The sequence below is a fragment of the Crotalus tigris genome, unplaced genomic scaffold (genome assembly GCF_016545835.1).
Source record: "Crotalus tigris isolate CLP2741 ecotype Arizona unplaced genomic scaffold, ASM1654583v1 scf7180000018831.1652172, whole genome shotgun sequence".
NCBI classification, from domain to species: Eukaryota; Metazoa; Chordata; class Lepidosauria; order Squamata; family Viperidae; genus Crotalus; species Crotalus tigris.
The window spans coordinates 529,132-552,067 of NW_024097221.1; the positions used below are offsets into that span (position 1 = coordinate 529,132).

A 22,936-nucleotide genomic window follows, 5' to 3' on the forward strand; every position below is an offset into this window, starting at 1 on the left:
TCTCTGTGTGGACACTGCTTCCAGAATTCCGTTCTGGACCTAGGCCTCCGAGGCCCAGAATGGACTTCCAGAAGCGGAAGTCCATGCACTTCTGGCAGGTTGTTCTGGGTCTTGCCCTGGGCCTGTATCTACTCAGTTTATGCCTACAGCTGATCTTGTTGGCTCCACAATGATAACATTACCATTCAGGGTGGCTCTATTATACGTTAGGATTTTTTTTTATGAAGAAATTTTATTGTTTTTTTTATTTTTACATAAAAATGCTTAAGAAACAACATGGTGATTGGGCTATCAATTATCCAAGAACAAAATCATACATATATCACACAGATTAATTCCTTAAAAGTTCCCTCTCTATTTCCCACATATTATTTTACCAATTAAAATTATTACATTTATAAAAAAAAGCTCAATCAATCCAATCGGTCATCAATCACATTTTAAGTCCTGTTTTTAAGCTTTACTATGTTAGAAATTACCATGTTCCAATTAAGCTTATATAGACATATTAACACTTCGAGCATCCCTCATTTCTCTTTTCCGTATCATGATAGTTCTATCTAAAATAAATATATTATCCCCAAAAGCAACATCCTTACATTTTTTTAAATATAGCCTATTGCTTAAACTAATACATCATTTATTAATACTATTATTTCTCTTATCACAAATACCTCCTTTTCTCCCTCTATTACAAAATAGTTATCTTGGTTAAAATAAAGATATCAGTCCAAAGAACTACATTTCTGTCTATTTTAAATATATATTCTATCAATCAATTAAGTAAAATTTACCCCTCCACTACTTATCATCTCTAATATCAAGTATTGTTACAAAAAATATCCTTTTACAGAATCACCTATTTCATTTGTTATTAAAACAATCCAAGTGTCAACAACCTTTTTAACCCATTCAGTGGAATTTTAAACCACATTTTAAACCTAACTCTAGCTTTCTTTCTATACCAAACTGGTTTCCAAGATAAAGCCTCAGCATCATCAAATCTCAACATTTGAGTAAAGCTATTTATCAATACATCAAAATAATCAAAGTTCTCTTCTCTTTCTTCCAATATCATTTGAATAGTATAGTCAATTTTATTCCTTATTAAAGTTGCTAGTTGATTGTCCACATTGTCCCAATTTTCAATAACTTGTACCTGGATGTCAAGCTCTGTTATTTTTGGGAGATCAAATAGTTAAGTTAATGGTATTCTTTGATCATCAATGTTCTCCATAGATCATAAGTAGGATTGTGTAGAATTAATTTGCTTAGTAGTTTCTACTGTAAGTTCATAATTGAATTGTAAGTGCAGTTCCTCTGTCTTGTTCAGTTGTATATCTTGCTGAGTGGAAACCTCTCTAGGGTTGTTCTTTTCTTCCTCCGTTGTTCTTTGGTCTGTAGTTTGAACCAACGGTTGAAAGTCAATTTGTGGTTCTCTAGCATCATCTTTAATTTTTCTCCAAGATTTGATATAAGCTTTCATATAGTTTGTAGTTTCCAAAATCTTTTCCAATATAAGTTCATAGTCGAGCTGTGGATAAGCTTCTTCCATTTCAATGGTGATCAAGAATAGTCTTTAATCTTTTAGTGGAGGCTATATTTCAAAAAGGTCAACAAATATCCACCTCCAAAGGTCAAATTCATCTTCAAATAGCAAAAAAAAAAAAAATACAGTTGTAATGGCACTTTTTGCCACAAGATGTCCTCAGTGGACTGTAAACTCTTTCTTCCAAATAGATAAAAATTTATCTCTTTCAGGAAACATAAAAAGCAAAAGCAGGTATCTCCAGTATAATAGATAAAGTAAAAAAATATAGTGTTTCCTTTTTATTTTTTTTCAGAGCCCCTAGGTATCCAAAAAAAGAAAAAAAAAAGAAAAAAAAATCAAGTAGTCAATAAAACTTTAACTATTTTAGTTCTTTTAAAATTTTCTTTCCCAAGTAGACAGAAGCTGCTCTCTTAAGACAGGGAAGTGATCAAAAACTTTTTACAGGCAAATAGTCAGGACACAGAGAGGGAAGAAAGGTCTCACCCAGATTCACCATGGTGGTTCTTTATGCTTAGATGATTTTCTGTCTTCTGACTGCAAAGTGATCGGCCATTTTACTGGCTGATCTTCTTCTCCATCGGCCCTGTGGAGTTAGCTCAGATTGTAGGGAGAGCCACCATTCCATTGCAGCCGAGCAAAAGCCTCCTGGATGGTAGTCACCCCTCCAGGGCGATTTAAGACCCGCATAAGGGTTTATCAGCGGAGGGAAAACAGCTGACAAAGAGAGAGATCTCTTTGTATGGCTGAAAGTGCTGCGATCCAGAAGCAGAAGTCATACGTTAGGATTATATGAGAGCAAGAGGCATAGAAAATACTGTGCAGGTGGAAGACAGAAAGGATTCAATTAAATATGAACATATCTAAGAAGCTAATGTCCTAGAAACTGAAACTGAAAAGTTGGATCATTCAGAAAACAACCATCTGAAGCATACTTCCAAATCAATGATGAAGAATTTATAGGTTCACAAGATAAAAGTTTTACATGGTTTTCACAGTCCCTACATTTGAATATTATGAAAGATCTGTGTAAAGACCTCCAACACATATTATGTATGGAAGAAGATTTAATCATATTTCTAAGCCAGAAGAGTTCACTGCAGAAAAAAAAAAAAAAAACAAAACTTGCTTATTCTTAGCAGGAAATCCAGCTAATCATGTTGTAGTAGTCGATTCCTACAATGCACAGGAAGTTGGATTAAATGATCTAGTCCATGGGTGTCAAACTCGCCACGTTACGTGACATATCCCAATGTATCACAGTTTGACACCCCTGATCTAGTCAGTCAGTCTGTCTGTCTGCCTCTCTGTCTGTCTCTCTCTCTCTCTCCCTCCCTCTCCCTCTCCTCCCTCCCTCCCTCCCTCCCTCCCTCCCTCCCTCCCTCCCTCCCTCTCTCTCTCTCTCACTGTGTATTTGAAATACCTGAAAGTTGAAGTGTCAGATAGGAAGGTAAGATATTTCAGTTTTGCCATGTTTTATCTCTTATTACACTAATTTCATTTTAGCATATGTTAATAGGCTTAATACTATTTTAAACATTTGTCTTAATGCACCCTACTCCCTTTGCCTACAGGATTAGGATTATTTTAGCATTCTTCTCTTTGATCCAAATACACATCATTATTCTGCTTTCAACATCCTTTGTTTCAACTTACAGCGCTAAATTTTGATACCACCGGTCCACTGATTTTTCTTTTTTAAATAATTTACCTTCCCTTCTTAATATATCCAACTTTAAAGCTATTGCCAATAATCTAGAATTCTTGTTTCTATTTTTTCATTTATAGAACTTGAAAATAATAGGATTGGCTTTAGTATACTTGGAATAGTGAAACATTTAAAACTGAAGATAAGTTCTATAGTTTTATATCAGAAACAGGTATTCCTCACTTACCAATCACAAAAGGGACCAGCAATTCCAGTGCTGGAGTCATAAAATGAAACATGTGATCATACCTGACTTATTACATCAATTCCAGTTGATGTCACTTAATGACCTAATGTCACATAAGTGCAATTTCCTGCAAACTTCCTCACTGACTTTGCTTGACAGAAGCTGGTTCTGAAAGTCAAAATGGCAATCACATGACTGCAGGATGCTGCAATTGCCATAAATGTGTGCCAGTTACCAACATCCAAATTGTGATCACATGACTGTGGGAATGCTGCAGTTGCTAAAAAATCTCCTTTTCCAGCACCTTTGTAACTTTGAATGCAGTCCACAAATGAGGAATACCTGCAACATTTTACTACTACTTGTTTCCTTCTCCCATGCTCTGCCAATAAAGCAAATTAAATAATTGTATACCTTGATATGTATTAATTTTAAGCAGGTATTTGCACTGGGATCATCACATATTTCATTTCTGCTGTTAAAAATTATCCCAAAATAAAATATAATGTATTTCATATATAAAACTTTGAAAAAAAAAATCCTTGCTAGTAGAGACTAGTGATAACTTAGTACATCAATCTATGTCACCCAATAGCTAACCAAATGTATTCAGGCAGCTCCCAAGGAGAAAAAGGAGGGTCACTTTGCTTCATATTTAATCCCATGGATTGTAACTAATACATCTATTCTAGTAACTGCTACAGGTGTGGTGATTGCTGTATGAACAACCATCTGAAATCCAGATTCTATTCATTTGCTCAGTATGATGTTTCTATTATTATTAAACCTTTACAGTGCAGTTTAGACACCTGGAAAGAATGAATGTGACAATTTAGTGAGGATTAGAAAAATGAGGGAGAATTGTAGGTTCAGCTTCACCTTAAACACAGTTAATAGTTTCAGGCAATGGCAAATCAGACTTGGCTCCTAGGAATTATTTGAAAGTGGTAAAACTGAAGGTAAATTGGGGTTACTTTATGATATCTAGCTTTTTATAATGCATAGGTTTTCTCTATTCATTTTATTATTTTTGTTCAGCTACCACTATTAAAAGAAATATAGACAATGCTTTGGAGAATCTTAATAAAATAAGGGATATAAGGGATGTAAATTTAGGAAAGGACACAGAGGTTTCAAAAGAGGTCAGGTGTCTTTCAGGTGCTACTGCCAGTAAAATAATCAAGAATGCCAGCAAGGACTGTGATGTGGAGGCTATTGTACATCTTGGCACTAATGATCTGTCTCAAAAAGATGTAATCTCTGTGCAGAATGATTTCCAGAGCCTGGGGCAGGAATTTAGCAGAATAGGCTGTAGGCTTATTTTTTCAGAGGTTCTATCAGTGCATAAGGAGCAAAATGGAAAAGGCCAGTGTATAGCACAATTCAATATGTGGCTAAAGGAGTGGAATAAAGGGGAAGGCTTTGGATATATTAGTCATGATGGCAGCAGCTGGTCCAATGAAAAAATATACAAAAGAGATGGTTTGCATCCATCAAAGAAAGGAACTGAGTTACTCGGCTATAAATTCACAGATTTTCTGGAGGAGTATTTAAACTAAACAGTGGGGACAGTGAACTAATTGATACAGAACATCCCTGTCCCGGAAATCTAAAAATTATAGGGCTATCAGTGCATGTAACATAGATGTGTGTGTGGACAAGAACATCAACCTTGCTGTCAAGCAAAATCAAGCTTCTAATAGCGAGTGCCACACAAAGTGCACTAATCAGACAGGTGGTAAGACAATAGGGGAACTCAGGCACCACACAGGTTATGTAGAAAGGAAACACAGGGCCACTCACAAAGGACTCAAATGTTTATACACCAATGCACAGAGTATGAACAGCAAACAGGGTGAACTAGAAATTCAGGTTAATGAGGGCAGATACCCACACATGGGTATCACAGCTAGAGGGATTTAAATTATTTAAAAGAAACAGACCAAATAAAAGAAGAGATGGAGTTGCTCTCTTTATAAGAAATAACTACATCTCTACAGAAATAGAGCACAACAATGATGAAAACTGTCTTGAATGCATTTGGGTCAATATAAAAGGGGGGGGGAAATGACATTGCCATAGGTGTATACTATAAGCCACCCAACCAAACAGAGAAAATAGATGAACTTTTTGCTAGTCAGCTAACTAAGGTATGTAGGAAGCACATCACAATAGTAATGGGGGACTTTAACTACCCTGACAAACTCAACTGGGAGACAAACTCTGTACCAAGTAGAAGATCAAACAGATTCCTGACAAACCTAGCAGACAACTTTGTCTCCCAAAAAATAGAGAAGGGAACTAGGGGATTAGCTATTTTGGATCTAATTCTCAGTAACAGAGATGAAATGATAGAAGGTGTTGAAGCCATAGGAACCTTGGGAGGAAGTGATCATGCAATATTGGAATTCAACATTATGGAAGCACAAGCACTAGAACATAGTCAAACTAGAGTCTTGGACTTCAAGAAAGATAATTTCAATAAACTTAGAGAGAGTTTGGGAAGGATTCCATGGATGAGAATCCTCTAGGGGAAAAAAACTCAAGATGTTTGGGAAATTTTGAAAAGTGAGATAATTAAAGTCCAGTCTAGCACAATATCAACAAAGAGGAAAAATAACAGCTCTCAAAAGAAACCAGCATGGCTGCACAAAGAACTCTCTGATAAATTGAAAGATAAAAAGGACAAGTATAGAAAGTGGAAAGATGGACACATAACTAAGTCAGAATATCAGCAAATAGCCCGAGCCTGCAAAGATGAAGTGAGGAAAGCTAAGGCTCCAAATGAACTAAGGCTTGCGACCAAAGTCAAAAATAACAAAAAAAGCTTCTTTCAACATGTAAAAAACAAAAAAGTGAAGGAAACGATTGATCCATTAGTGGGTGAAAGAACTATTTAACTCGTTTTTTGCATCTGTCTTTACACAAAGAGAAAAAGCAGACCAACCTATCAAAATAGTGCCATAAAAAACAGAATAGAAACACAAGTTAAGAAAGGCAAGAAAATGGTAAGTGAGCACCTGTCCAGCCTAGGTGAGTTCAAATCACCAGGACCAGATGGATTACATCCCAAGGTTCTCAAGGAACTTGCAGATGTGATCTCAGAACCACTGAACTATATTTTTCAAAGATCCTGGAGTGCTGGGGAACTACCAGAGGACTGGAAAAGAGCTGATGTAGTTCCCATCTTCAAAAAAGGGGAAAAAATGGATCCAGGAAATTACAGACCTATCAGCCTGACCTCAATACCTGGGAAGATTCTGGAAAAGATAATCAAATAAAGAATCAGCGAACACCTACAGGCAAACCAAGTCATTACTAAAAGCCAACACCTCTGGTCCACTAATTTTGTCACTTGGTCAAAGAATGCAATAAGGTTTGTCTGGCATGATCTGTTTTTGACAAACCTTATTGCATTCTTTGACCAAGTGACAAAATTAGTGGACCAGAGGTATGCTGTGGATATAATTTACTTAAACTTCAGTAAGACATTTGATAAAGCAGATCTCAACCTACTACTTGATAAGATAGAAAATGCGGGTTAGACAGCATCACCACCAGATGGATCTGTAGCTGGCTGACCGGCCGTACTCAGCGTGTGGTCCTCAATGAAACCGCATCTACATGGAGGGAAGTGTGTAGTGGGGTGCCCCAGGGCTCTGTTCTGGGCCCAGTGCTCTTCAACATCTTCATCAATGATTTGGACAAGGGGAAAAATGGGGAACTCATCAAATTTGCAGATGACAGCAAGCTGGCAGGAATAGCCAACACTCCAGAAGACAGGCTTAGGATACAGACTTGAACACTGGGCGCTATCTAACAAAATGAAATTCAATGGTGAAAAAAGTAAGGTTCTATATTTAGGCAGGAAAAACCAAATGTCAGGTATAGTATAGGGGGGGGGAAAGGCCAACACAGTGCTAGGCTGCATTATTATTATTACCGTATATTCCACCGTATAAGGTGACCCAGAGTATAAGACGACCCCCATCTTCGGCGCAGAGTCACCTAGAAAGTCGTCTTATACACCAGAAACTACCATTATTTCCAGCGTATAAGATGACTCAGCGTATAAGATGACCCCCACTTCGGCGCCAATTTTAAAGCTTATGAAAGTCGTCTTTTTATTTATTTATTTATTTATTTATTTATGAGATTTATATACCGCTTTAAATGCAAACATTCTCTAAGCGGTGTACACCAGTAAGCAATGTAGATAGGTGAGATTTGAACCGCTGACCTGCTGAACACAGTCAGCTAAAGTACTGCACTCTAACTGCTGCGCCACCTCGGCTCTTATACGCCGGAAAGTATGGTATTATTAAAATGATTCTCTAAAGAACATATTTCAGTTTTCAGAAAATCTGTTAGCTTAAGATCAAAGAGATGGCTACCTTGAGATGGTTCACACACTACAAAATCAACAAATTGGAAGCTAATTGCCTGGACAAGTCCTGGAAGTTTTCCTGGCAAAGTTATTCACAACTGGTTTGCCGTTGCCTCCTTCCTAGGTCCAAGAATGACTGACCCAAGGTCATCCAGCTGGCATCATGCCCAAAGCAGGACTAGAACTCACAATCTCCCAGTTTCTAGCCAACTGGCTCTCATTTTGAAGCTCTACAGATGTTCTATTTTCTATTTTATCTCTCCTTTTATTTTTATTTTTTTCTTGCCTTCTGATATCCCTGACTGTACACGTATTTCTTGCTCAGCAACCATAATTGGGACCAGTAATGCCATCACTAAATATTTATGGTCAGTAAGTGAAAAATCAGGTAACCATGACAGATTTATGTCACTTCTCATTCAGTTCTTAAGCAAATCATCATGGTCATTAAGGGAGGCATCATACAAACCATGATTTGTTGATTCTCCATTAACTCTGCTTCTCACAAGCTAGTTGGGAAGCTTGAAATTAACGGATGTGGCAACTCGTCAAAAATACCTGTCAGATATGAAGTGCCCAAATGGTGATCACATTAATGTGAAATGCTGCTGTGGATGCAAATGCAAGTATTGGTTGTAAAACTTTTTTTCACACTGTCATAATTTTGAACTGTTACTAAATGAGATAGTTAGTAACCAAGAACTAACTGTACTAGACCAGACATGTCAAACACAAGGCCCGCGGGCCAGATACGGCCCACGAAGTGGTTTCATGTGGCCCACGAAGCCATCCTGGAAACAGTGAGGGAATGGCCCCTGCTGCCTTGGCCCTGCCCCAGGCCGGTGGGGAGGCAATGTACAATTTTGTGGTGGCCATCTATACTGAAACACATTCAGTCTTAGCTACAAAAGGTTATCTGGAAACAGTGAGGAACCAGCCCCTGCCACGTCGGCCCTGCCTCCTGGGTGCATGCTGGTGAGGTGTCACCCTTCGTGAGGAATGAAGAAATGCACCATCACCTGGAAGTGGCCAGCAAATGGCCCTCGCCTACTTCACATATCCAGCTTGATGGGCTCTGGGGGAGGGTTTTGCCAGGTAGCGGGGCACTCTCCTCACAGCACTGAGAGGCTGAGCCAGGCAGCATGAATCTGAAAAGAATTTATAATAAGAAGGTGGATAGGGCTTTTAAGTCTCATATTTTAAGAATTTCTTTACTTCAAGTATGGAAGAAATATTGTAGAATAGATTCAAGAATTCCATTATGGGCTATCCCGGGGCATGCAACAGAAGGTATAAGGAAAGGATTGAAGATGGACAGTATTTCTTATAAACAATTACTTAATTGGGATGGGAAGAATTGGCAACTAAAATATATAGATGAATTAGCACAAGAAAATATTATTTACTCGTGGTTTCAGTACAGACAATTATTGGAAAGGTGGAAGATAGATTATAAAGTGGGTTTGATTAGAGAGGATGAAAACTTGTGGAAACAAATTAAAGATCAAAGTCGATCTCATATAAAAAGAATTTATGAAGTATTAGTGGAGTTGGATTCAGAAACAGAATTAGTTAAAGATTGTATGGTTAAATGGGCTCAAAATTTTGATGAGTCGGTTTTATTAGAAACATGGGAGATAATTTGGGTGCGGAATGTTAAATTTACGCAAGCTCAAAATTTACGGGAAAATTTTTATAAAATGTTTTATAGATGGCACCTTGATCCACAAAAGATGTCTCGTATGTATTCAAATTTGCAACCTAAATGTTGGAGATGTGGTTGTTTGGACGCAACGTATTATCGTATTTGGTGGTCATGTAAAAGTATAAAAGCTTTTTGGATAAAGATATGGTGGAATATTTAAAAATTTTTTAAGAGAAGGATAAAAATTACTCCACAATTGTTTTTGTTAGGTATTATTGTTGATTGTAATGATAAAGAAATTATTTTAATGTTAAATTTAATTACAGCGGCAAGGTTGTTGATAGGACAATATTGGAAGCAGGAATTTTTGCCTATCTTGGAGGAATGGTTTTTTAAAGTTTCTTATTTATCTGAAATGGCAAAAATTTCTGCTTATTTTAAAGATCAATCGCAAGAGAAATACCTTTTGGTGTGGAAAAGATGGATAAATTTTATACAGTATAAGTATGATATTAAAAGATATTATTTAGCTTTCGAATAATTTATGTTTAAAGTTTAAAGTTTAAGACAATAAGTATTTTTTCATTATATATGTATATTGGACCTTTTTATTATATATATATATACTGGATTTTTTTTAATGTAATTTTTGTTTTAGGTTTACTTAAGTTTAAATGTTTTGTATTTTTAGTTGTTAACCCTGTATTCAGCTCTGGGAAGAGGGGGGGAGGGTCGTTGGGAGGGCTGGGAGGTAGTGGGTGAGGGATATTATTGTAAAATTGTAAAACTTTTAATAATAATAATAAAAAAAGAAGCATGATGCCACCCAGCCCCAACTTGTCCGGTTTCAGCAAGCAGTGGGATGCTTTCCTCACAGTGCCGAGAGGCTGAACCAGGTGGCGCAAATCTAAAAAGAAGCGTGATGCTGCCCAGCTCCCAGCCTGCCTGGTTTCAGCAGGCAGCAGGGCACTCTCCTCACAGAGCCAAGAAATGAGCCAGGTGGCATGAATCTGATAAGAAGTGCAATGCTGCCTAGCCTCCAGCCTGCCCAGTTTCAAGAGGCAGCAAAGTGCAAAGCTGGTGAACTTTGCACCGGCTCAACCTCTCAGCGCTGTGAGGAGAGCACCCCGCCTGCCAAAGCTGGGCAGGCTGGGGGCTGGGCGGCATTGTGCTTCTGTACAGATTCGCGCTGCCTGGCTCAGCCTCTCGGCACTGTGAGGAGAGCACCTCGCTGCCTGCCGAAACCGGGCAGGCTGGGGCTGGGCGGCATTGCGCAGGTAACATTGACTCTCATGCTGCTCATGGCATCCCCTCCCCCAGAGCCCACCAAGCCAGATATATGAAGTAGGTGAGGGCCATATGCTGGCCACTTCCAGGCAGATGGTGCATTTCTTCATTCCTCACAAAGGGTGATACCTCCCCAGCTGCATTTCTTGCCTGTTTTTCTCCCTCTCTCATCTCAAATATTTTCCCACTACTCTGTACTTAGAAAGGAAGGAAGGAAAGAAGGAAAGAAGGGTCTCAGAGAAGTCCTGTCTTAGTCCTGCCCTGCTGCCCTTTCACCATCCCCTTGCCCCCTCCTCCTGGCCTACCCTGGGGGTCTCCCATCTTATTGCTAAGGAAACTTTGGATACAAAGTTGGGTCTCCTCCCATGGAGAGAGAATGGGCCTCCCTCTGACTTTGCCCTCGTACCCAACCTGGCTAAGGAGAGCAAGCATAGCAACAGCAGCCTTGAGGAGGAGGTAAGTGCAGTTGGGCACTCCCTTGGAGAAGTGGGGCTGGGCTTGGTGCCGCGGATGCTCGAGGACCAGGCTGGGCGTTTGACCTCTGCTGCCCAGGGCGTTTGACCTCTCCAGCCCCCCCCCCGCATGGCCTGAGAGGAACAATGAGGCTCCTTCATTGGACTATGCCTTGGCACTTGCCCTGGTCCCATTCCCTTGTGCCAGAGACCCTCAGATCTGTCCCACTCCTGCCCAGGCCCCCACAGGAATCCTTGACACGAACGATGGAGGGCTGGCCACGCCAACCCTGTAGGCCACACCCACTCCATCCACACCCACCCAGTAGGCTCCACCCACCCTGGTCACACCCACCTGGCCCCCCAAGGGCAGCTGCAATGCTGATGAAATTGAGTTTGACACCCCTATACTAGACCATTCAACCCACCATTATCTATACTGGTCAACTTCTTCCATGCCTTTCTAAATATTTTTTGCCAAATATTTCTACTCTGTTCCTTCAAGGGTAAGATATATCCAAAACTATGTGCATATAGACCAGGGATATCAAATTGCTGGCCCGTGGGCCAGATGCATCATAGCGAAACTACGCCCACCCCACTGCCGGCAATGGGAAAAAAGTCAAAATATGTCGTGACATGTCATGTGACGTTGCGAGTTTGACACCCCTGATATAGACAAATACCTAGTGACATCTAATGTCAGCAAGTAGGCTAATCTGCTCCATCATGGCCCATCCTTTGCACCCCTAAAACTGTGTCCAAAGATTTGGGAAAGGGATGGAAAAGCAAGGAACTCAGTCTAACCTTCTACTAAGTCAGAGGCTGGGAAATTTACCTTTCAAGATGTAGCTAAAGCATAATTCTCAGCAACTGAGACAGCATGATTGAATAGAAACTGGCAGCTGTAACATTTGAAGGGCTATCAATTATTGACCTTATTCTAATTAAAATGCTGCCAACATATTATCTATGCTCGCTATTATTTTCTCCTGTGTATATCATGCTGTACTTAAAAAAGAAATACCCTGCCATTCTATTGTACACCATACTAGTTTCAAACTGCTGTAAAACAGTTTCAGAGTAAACAATTTGCTAGATTTTTTTACATTTATATAAAATATGCAAAATGTATTCCCCTTTCCAAGTGTGCATATACATGCTAATATTACTGAAGAAAGAGAACAACACTTCAGATACAATTTACCTGCTTTGAAGAAATTATGCATGGAAGTTACACATTGAAACTGAATTGCACATGCAGTTATAACTTTAGATAAATGGCAGGTTATTAAAACAGCTCCATTAACATGTGTGCAATTCACTGAAATCTATGTATAAATACTTAAGCTAGAAAATTCTATTTTTATAGAGATTTCTAACCTTAAATGAATCAGTAGAGAATGTTTAAAGGAGAAAATCAAAAGCAATTTTAAAAGCTATTATAAAATACTTAATAAAAATGATAAAGGTGGGGTATACAATCTTAATTTTACACCCAAAAATTGATTACATCCCTTGGAATTGGTATCCACTGCTCGCAATCACATAGACCTTCTCCAGGATAAGGCCATTTAAAGAATGATTTCCTAAAAAGAAATGGCTTGAAAGATTGGCAGAATATCAATAGAAAGATGCCAAGTTAGCTCCCTAGATAGGAATTTTTTTAAAAAAAATCCAACTTATCTATTCACCAACACTTTGAATTATGCTCAGAAACAAACTGGCAATCAGTACAGGACATGTGTAATGTGGTCCTCACTTGGGAATAGGGGTTGTAGTTTCTGAAGATTCTTTAAGGGTATATGACCATAATCAAATCTGAATGAAATTAGATTGGATATTACTAGGAATGGGTAAAAGTATTTCTGGATGCAACCAATTGCAAATCCACAAGCACCTAAAATTGTATACCTCTTTCTTCATGCTATCTCTTCAAAACCAGTTCATATTCTATTCTTGAATATGTCATATAACAGGAGTCCCCAACTCCCAGGCCACAGACCTGCATAAGCAGCAGGCGAGCAAGGAAAGCTTCTCTGTGCATGCATGGGATCTATGTTGCACATAAAAGCATCCTTCCTAGTCCATGGAAAAATTGCCTTCCACAAAACCAGTCTTTAGTGCCAGAAAGATTGGGGACTAATGTCATATAGATAGATAAGTATAGAAAGTACAAGAAGCAGCAAGCCAGCATTTTAGATAAGAATTAACAGAATGCCCCAAAACAAATTTTCTAAAACTGTATTAAAATCCGACATATTATGTAGCATTAGGATGTAACTCCAGAAACAGGAACTGATGGGGGAAAAAAAGAGGAATAATTTTTGAAGGTGTTCTTGATTAGATAAATAATGTTGTAGGTTCTACACTTCAACAATCATAAGGACTATCTATAGGCAATTATTAAATTTTAATTATAAAAGAACTCTAAGAATTTATCTGTGGATAAATTAGCTGGCCTGCTGAAGCAAGAGAAACTATGGACTATTAAAATTTATTGAAACAGGTTGTGATGGCATCATCCTTTGTTCACTCTGGGAAGACATTTGGCTATTCTCTAATGTCATGTAACCAATAAATGGGTTTATAAATAGGGAGTGAAAAACACATACTGCTGTAAGAGTTTTGAAGATCAAGTCTACATATGTTTACTTTTTAAGTATTGAAAAAATATATAATTTACATTATGAAATGAAATAAAAGCATCTTACCTTGAAGCATCAATGCTGTCATATGATCCAACAGTATAATGTCTAAACAATTTCTTTGTTCTATCTGCTCGAGTTTCTGTTTAAAATGAAGATAGATTATTCTTTTTAAACATATTCCATGTCCAGAAAGATAACCAAATGCTCTTTTAAATTAACCTGAAATGGGTCAATGATTACTATAAATAACCAAGACTTAGTTTCAACATTTACTGATACTAAATTCTTATTTACAATGTGTGATTACAAAAAAATACAATAACAATTTTAGTTGTAGATCAGGCCCGCAGAACCTCTGGGCTATGGGCTAATCACCTCATGAAAACTACATATTTATCCCACAAAGATATAATATAATTTCCAAAAATATGTTAAAATTAAGCATTACCAAAAGTGGTATGCTTTAGAAAGGACCATATAACTTTACTAACTTCTCAAACTATCTGGGTAATTTTTTAAAAGCTTGAAAGGTTTGGCTCATAACAGATACAACACTCTTGAAGCTTTAACTATAATCTACATATTGGCAATTTATCTAGCAATAACATTTCAGTATATTCTATCAACTCTGTCAGTGTTTGGGTTGAACATGTTGCTTGTAGGCTTATGTGCAAAAAACTGCTCAATGAAAAAAAAACATCACCTCCCCCCCCACATTCTAAAGTCATTTATTGTCTGTTTCCAAATATATTCTCAGTCCAAATTCTGGACGCTCTTTATGACCCACAGCATCATAAATAAAAGAGACTAAATTGAAGACTTAATGCTTCTTGTCTCTACATGTTCAAGGAAGAATACTTTTTTTCAGCCTTTATGATTTGTTAAAGAATTTGATGCCCGTTCATAAATTACAAGTATGCAATATCATCCTTAGCATCATCATTAGCTGAAATCTAATATTATACAAATGAGAGAAACTGAAGGGGATTTTTAAATGTATTTTGTGGAAAATAAAATAAGTAAAGTACAGACATTAAAGACTTGTAAAAAAATATTCTGGACTCAATGTCTATGGAGATTCTCAGTCACCCAGGTCATAGTTATCCCAAAGGTGCTTTTTCATGAGGCAACTGGACTTTCTTGTTTTTCTTTGAAGATGTTTTGCTTTTTATCCAAGAAGCTTCTTCAGCTCTGATTGCATGGTAGGGAATCAAGTCATTCCATTCCCCACCATCCAGTCAGAGCTGAAGAAACTTCTTGGATGAGAAGCAAAACGTCTTCAAAGAAAAACAAGAAAGTCCAGTTTCCTCGTGAAAAAGCACCTTTGGGATTCTGGGTTCAAATACAAATATTAATTCAGAGAGTTTTTGAAGATCAATATACAGTTGAGACTAGAGACATTTTTGTTGGGGCTGATGAAAAAACAATTGGAAAACTTGCATGGAACTCTATTCTTATATACGATAATGGCAAGATTTTTATAACATGGAAAGATTCGATAATGGAAGAATGGTTGGTAAAGTTGATGGAGTTGACTGGGATGACAAAATTGATAGCCTTGATTAGAGAAAGTACATTGATTGTTAATGCTAATTGGAAACCCGTTTTGGACTTTTTCTGTGAAAAAGATAAAAATGAAATTATATATATGTAAATTTGATGATTGTTAATACTAATAGACTATTTAAAAATGATGTTATGCTGTTACTGTAGTCTCATACAGGGCTTTTTTTCTCATAGAATGCCCAGAACGGAGTTCCGGCACCTTTTTTGGATGGAACCTTGTAGGATAGGCAAGGAGGGTTGTATGACATGTGTGAGTTCTGGCACCTTTTTTTTTTTTTTTTTAGAAAAAAAGCATTGGTTTCACGTAGGTTTCATGTATAAGTCACTCCCTTTTTATATTTCTATTTTTCTTTATTTTACTGCATTCTGTTCTCTCTCTTTATTCTTTTTTCTCTTCTCTTTCTTGATTACTAGTTCTTGTTAGCTTTTATCTTTTTGTTATAAAATTTAATAAAGGTATTTTAAAAAATCGAAATATTTAGAATCAGTTGAAATAAGACATTCTGAAAAATTGCCTCCATGCATAGGTTCTGTGTCATTGTGAAAACTCCCAAGGAAGGCTTTTGGAGTGAAGGCTGGGGAGAAGAAGGGGGGAGAGTTCTTGAAGAAAGCACATGCCAAGGTAATTCTGAATTGATTGTAGTGGAGTTTGCCATGAGTTGTTATAATGCAAGGAAAACATTAAGTCTAATTTTTCAGGTGAATATTTTTTTAAAAAAAACAACAACAGCCTATTCACTCTGACAGTGCCTGTAAACTCCAAAATTATAGATTCTTTAGAAAAGTCAGCTGTAGGGACAAATTGGTTTCTATAGGTATGTTCTCAGAGTTCTATTATTGTACTGAAAGTGGGTGGAAGGAAACACAAAAATGTGCAAGTGACAAGCTTTATACCATGTCAGCTCTCAAAAGGTTTGCAAAGCAAACAAAATTGTATTAAAATAATTTAAACATCTAAGTGCATTTACAGGAAATATAAATTACTGGGAGAAGCAAGATAATCCAAAGGGCAAGGTATACATATATATATTGTTTAGGATCATCATAAAGTGGGAGGTTTCTTTTATTCAATAGAGTGGAAAATATATAATCTTTCCCAATAAAAAGAGGACTCGGTGAGAAAAAGTTATAAATATAAATGTACTTATATCCCATATAATAATCAATAATCAGTTTTTAGCCAGAGGCCTTAAAGAGACGGAAGAACTAAATACATCTTTAAAAAGAACAAAGCAGAAATATCATACATTTTATTAAGTGAATGTAATTCTGTCCACCAGGATGTAAAACAGATAAATAATAATAGGTTCTTTCTTAATAGGCTGTAAAAAGAACACAATTTAATACCGCAACCTAATGACTTGGCTTTTATCATGTCAGGTAGTGATTATAGAAGTTGGAGTTCAACCCATTTGGAAAGCTGGAATGTTCTTACTAAAACAATCTACAACCAAGACTGATATGCTCTTTTCTTCAGTATACCTTCCCCTTTCTTAGCAGCAGTTTGGATATTTCTTAAAGAACTGTGAGATTCAGAACACAATACTTCATGCAGAAGATAACAACTTAGTGTCTTAGTGTAGAGAATTCACAACATTTTTTAAAAGCTCATTTCTTGTTAATCACACACTGAGGTTAGTCAATTAACAATTCCAGAAAAATGGTGTTTGTAGAAAATCTGCATCAAAAATAGTCAAATCTGTATAATTTATGGCAATATTTAAGAAAACAGGAACACTGGATTATTTGCTTTTTTGTTTGTACTCTTTAAGCTGTAGTCTATTTTAGCAGCTATATACTCGTCACCAAGGAAACTATTGTGGGCTATATTTGATTAGATATGTTGCCAGACTTATAGGCAAAATTTAGTGGTTTGCAAATACTGAATCTATAAATTACAAAATTATAATAGCTACAAAATCAATAGTTGTTGGAATTATATCATGACCTTTATTATTTTTGGCTCCATGTGTGTGAGAAATTTTTGGGAAAAAAATGAACAGGACAAATTCAAAGAGTAAAATTATTGTGTTTTGGTTCTTAATTATATACAAATAGAACTATAAGAATATATGTATGTGCGCGCGCGCACACACACAAACACATACACACCACACAAACAAAATTGTGAGAGTAACATTTGTTAAGAACATAGAAAAATTATTAATTAACAACCACAACAGATGGGCAATAGAATACCAACCTGTGATGGAGATATGGGAATTATTAATTTTAATTGTTCTTTCTATCAAAAACATACGCAAATGTTTAAAATTAAGTTTTTCCAGGCATGTGTTTTTGTTCCATATATATATATGTATGTGTATATATGTATATATAGAGGTGTGTGTGTGTGAGTGTGTATACTCTGAGGACGCTGGCAGAGGACCAGCAAAAGCTAAGTTGTTTTTAACTTTGTATATAACTGTTTTTATTGTTTTAAATATTGTTTTAACAATAAATAACTAGATTATACTCTTCCTGGAGATCTAAGATTGCGTTATTGAACAAATATGCCCGGGATTCGCATTTTTACAACCATTAAGGACATATATGTATGTGTGTGTGTGTAAATTCCCTGGTTGTCCGTCGGGATGCCATTGATGTTGATCAGGCATTGTAGGGGTGTTCCTGACGTATCGGGGGTTGGCTGAGGCATTGTGTATCCGCTCAGAGTGGGGGACAGGTACTTCATCACAATTGCAGTCACATGAACGCTGATCAAGCCGCTTATGGTAGTTGGAACGGTAGCTGTAATCCCATTTCCTCAATGCTTGTTGTGCTGGGTGTAAATCAATGTGACGGTTACCATCCCCAAACACACACAAGCACCCGTCGATGGAGGACCTGTGTCTCCCCCAGCACCACCCCAATGGACCCCCACCTCTGAAGTATGAAGATGGCAATAGAATATCTGGGAGATCCAGTAAGAGGATCTTGAAACCCGATGCCATGGAAGACGACGACGAGGACCGTACGATGAAAAAAGGGGGGAGGAGAAGAAAGGGAGAGCTACACGGATGCCCATGCGCGTTAAAAAGGGGGGGGACGTTCTTTCTTTCAGATCTGCCGCAAACAAAGAGCATCTCCACCAGTAACTCGCCCCCCCCCGGAACGAACATCCCAAACTCTTTTCAAGTAAAAAAGACGACCATCGGCAACCGAGGACTGTGAATACAAGAAGGGGGAAGGAGAGCGTGGGGATTCAAACGCTCAAGGCTTGCCCACATACTAGCTATAGGGGAAACACCAACAACGGCAATAGTGAAAGACGCAAAATATGGAGGGGGGAGGAACATAAAGAGAGAAATGGAACCATTACTCACTCATACAGTAAACAGCTAGAACAATGGGAAACGGTAGAGATAGAGAACGATAGAACGAGGAAGGAGCGCAGGAGTGCCCAAACATGTAATGCCCGTACCAACGCTATTGGCAATAATAGGGGAGTAAGAGATAAGGACATGAAACAGAGAGAAAACATCGACCCGCAGCCCATAGAAACACAAGGATATAACTATGATCCCAATGGGAGTTATAACACTGGTAGAGGGGAACTAGATGCCCCCAAAGTATATAACGGAATGGAGAATGGGAGGAGAACTAACGGCATCAAAAGAAAGGAGGAAGAAAGGGTCAACAATAAAATGGTAAAAGGAATGATTCGGGGGAATGATGTAAGAAAATGCAAGGAGAGGAAACATCTAGAACACAAACTGACCGGCCAGGACCAGTGACGCAGTCCAAGAGCCGGGTGCAAGTGTCAGCCAAACCCATTTAAGTCATCATTGTTTACTGGCTTCTCAGCCCTGATGATATTGGGAGCCTCCCCAACGAAAGCTTGGCGGTTTTAGTAAAGTATATTTTTATATCTATATTCTCCTGGTGATTGTATTTTTATTTAATAAAAATACAATCACCAGGAGAATATAGGTATAAATATATACCTATATATATACATTGTATATATATATATACACAAACATATATATATATATATATATATATATATATATATATATATATATATACACATACACATTTTTTTGGATTGCTAACAAAGAATAAGGGAGGATGGAATAGCTATTTCGAGCTTCTTAGCTCTCTTCAGCCAAACATACCCTTCTGAGATTCGAACCTGGGCTGCTTACATGTTAGGCAGCTGTGTTAACCTGTAGACCACAGGCTCTTTCTCACTTTGTCAGCTGTATCAGGGAGGGAAGAGACAAGGGGAGGAGATTTACCTTGAATGTTTTTTGATGCACCTTGTCAGCCCAAATATGGGAGAAAGATATCTTTCTTTCTTTTTCTTTTGCCTGTATCAGCTCAGTCTAGAGCCATCCACAGGCAGCAGTCGCCAGCTGCGACATCATTTGTATATATACATTTTTTTGGATTGCTAACAAAGAATAAGGGAGGATGGAATAGCTATTTCGAGCTTCTTAGCTCTCTTCAGCCAAACATACAAAAGAAGTATACTGGAAGCAAGGATGCATATAAAATAAATTGTAAGCATATCTATTCGCAAACTATGATTGATAGAACCAATTCTCTCTACCACATATAGTCACTGTAGGTCCTTTGGGGCAGATATGGCAGACGCATGAGATGAAGAAAAGGAAGAAAAGATCATATTGTTCACTACAAGCAAGAAAATTTTATGTTGGTATTATATATTCTAGAGCTGTGTATGCTTCAATGTTTCAAAAAACATTAAGAGCACAGTTGCAGAACTTCTTTAAAATAGTTGTCTTTTTTCTAGACGACTTCATTTGCCTGAAAACCAACATGTCTGTTTTCAAGAGGTGCTGCACTCATTCTCCAGAACATCTTTATCTACCTTTTTAAAAATTATTTTCAAAGCATGTAGGAACCATGATATATACTCTCAACATAAACAATTTGGAAAAATGTTGTCTTGTAAATATTATGCCAAGAGGACAGAGAAGGGACTTCCTTTGGAAACCACCTATTGCTCTTTGAATTTTTAACCTGAAATTTAAATTGATATATATCAGTATGCAGTTTGATATAGACATATCAGATGTGATTTTGGCATCCTATTTTTTGGATATGTATAAAGAAAAGTAATTTGCTAATTTGTAGAAAATTTGTCTTCTATAAAAATAGTTTCTTAAAGTAACTGATAATCTCAACATTAATTGTATTTTCCTGTAATCCCCATATTAAAACTCCAAAAGCCAAAAAATAAGATCCATATTAATATTGTAAATAACTACCATTTCGTTATCATTTGTCCTTTAATTTTATATTCAGTATGCCCAATGGTACTTGAATATGACACTGATATTGATAGTCAAAAGAATAATGCCCTCTGTTGGATATTAAAATGAATGAAGCTTATAAATTCAAAATTAAGTCTTTATATATTTTCCATATTCATATCATGGTCACTTAGATAAGTAACCAACTCATACTTACATACTATCTTCAACAATTATCTTTCAAACTGTGTATTTCAATTAATTTATTTATTATGCTATTAATGTATTATTAATTAATTTTAAGTGAGCTCATGCCAGCATTTACTTTAAGCTGTTTAAACATTGCAAAATGGCACAGTGTGAGCAAGGGCAATAATTAAAATATCAAAGGCAAACAGAATATGGATTAGAGTTCTTTATTCATAGCTATTATTATACTCATATTTCTCATTGTTAAGTTTGTAACAATTATAACCATCTAATTAGGATATCAAGAAGTGAAATATGGAAATTTTAACATAGCTCTCAAACTTTACTCTGTCAGAATCCTGGTTTTCAACTTCATAATCCCCAATGAGTTGAAGTCAAACATTAATTTAGAGTACTTTCAAACTATAATAAAATTAGTTATTACACTTCACTGACTGTACTTAACTAATCTCCTATAAATGAATTTCTGGTTTGGCTCTTATCATTCCTAATGTCTTAAATTGATTTATTGACATGTACCAAACATGGAGCAACTATTGGACAGATAGCTGTTGCCTCTCTTCACGCTATTTTTAAGCCAAATAAAGATTCCAAATCTATACATTGCTAAGTGCGAGTGCAAAGAGTAATGCAAAGTGACATCAAACTCTCCCAATTTTCAGTTTCTGGGACATTATAGGGAGCTAGTGCTTGGAGGAAGGGATGAAAAGATTTCCTGAACTTTATAAATTACAATAATACCTATTGCAACATTATTTTAAAATAAAATGGTTAGTTACTGATGCAAAGCAATAATGAAAGGTAGACAAATAATAAACTTTTAATAATTAAATATTTAATGAATATTTCAAATAGCTCTTTTTAAATCAAACTAACATAGCACAGAGTATATAAGTCTACCCTCCACAAATCCACAATTCTAATTAGAATCCAACTAAATAGATATCCTACTTTTAAAAGGGCTGCATAGCTATATAGTTACCTCTTCAACAGCAATTATTTGTTTCATTAGAATCACTGAACTTAAACTTAATGCTAATTTATAAATAATCTGACCCATACCTATTTAGAGAGGGGTTCAGATTTTTTATAAATTAATAAAAGTATCATTGAGCTTATCTCTAGATGAGTGTTTATAAGGCTGAAGCCTTATTCTTCCAATATTTTAAAGTATATGTTGGATACCTTACAAAAGATTTTAACTTCTGGCTCAGTAGCTATTTCCAAAACCCTCTATTGTTTAAAAAAAAATACTGTTAAGAAAATATTAAAATAGAGAAAGACATAATTCATGGCAAAATTCAGAAACAACTGAAAAATATTTAGAAATAATAATCAGCAAGTTTATCTCACAAATCCAATAGAAATAAAATAAAAGAAAAATCATTACATTAATTCATTAATGGGCTTGGACTACATCCTCATTCAAAATTATAACATCAAATGAATTTATAGGCAATGTACTGAAACTGAGAGCAGGGCAAGAATCAACTGCATGAAAATATAAGAAGGCAAATTCAGGCAGAGTATTAGAAAGAATTTCCTAATTTTTAGAACTATTAAGCAATGGAACAATCTGCCCACTATTGTGGTAGACTCCCTTTTGTTGGAGTTTTCAAACTGGGACTAGATAGCCAGCTGTTCTAAATGGGCTAATAGGTTCTTGCACTGAGCAGGGGGGTTAAAGTAGACCTTCAAACACGTACATATTGTAATGATTAGTAATCTCCTACAAAACTGAGCATAAACAGGAAGAAGTTCTCCATTTTAAGCAAGTAAACATACCCTGACAACAAAGGAATTCACCCATTTCCTATTTTCTACAATAGTACTTTATACTGGAAGTGATTAATCCAATCACATACATCAGTATTTTTGAGAACTGTCTCAAACTAATGAGTTTTCTTAATACACACGTTTGTTGGAAGAGAATTATCATTTAATAATTTAAATATAAGCAGAAGGGCATAGGGCGCTAAAGTATTCTTACAATTTGATTTCAGAGTACCCCTCACATTTATTCATACTGACAACACTACACATACACAGGTATACACACTCAAAAGTTT

General features: G+C 36.7%; 1 protein-coding gene across 6 annotated transcripts in view; it reads right to left on the reverse strand.

Moving 5' to 3' along the window:
* The window catches only part of SHANK2 (SH3 and multiple ankyrin repeat domains 2), a 389,771-nt gene that overhangs the window by 184,913 nt on the left and 181,922 nt on the right, over nt 1–22,936 (reverse strand). For all 6 annotated transcript variants that reach the window (XM_039356871.1, XM_039356867.1, XM_039356868.1 and 3 more), the window contains one exon: nt 13,930–14,005. In XM_039356871.1, the coding sequence (XP_039212805.1) occupies nt 13,930–14,005 (76 nt within the window). The remainder of the gene's footprint in view (nt 1–13,929; nt 14,006–22,936) is intronic.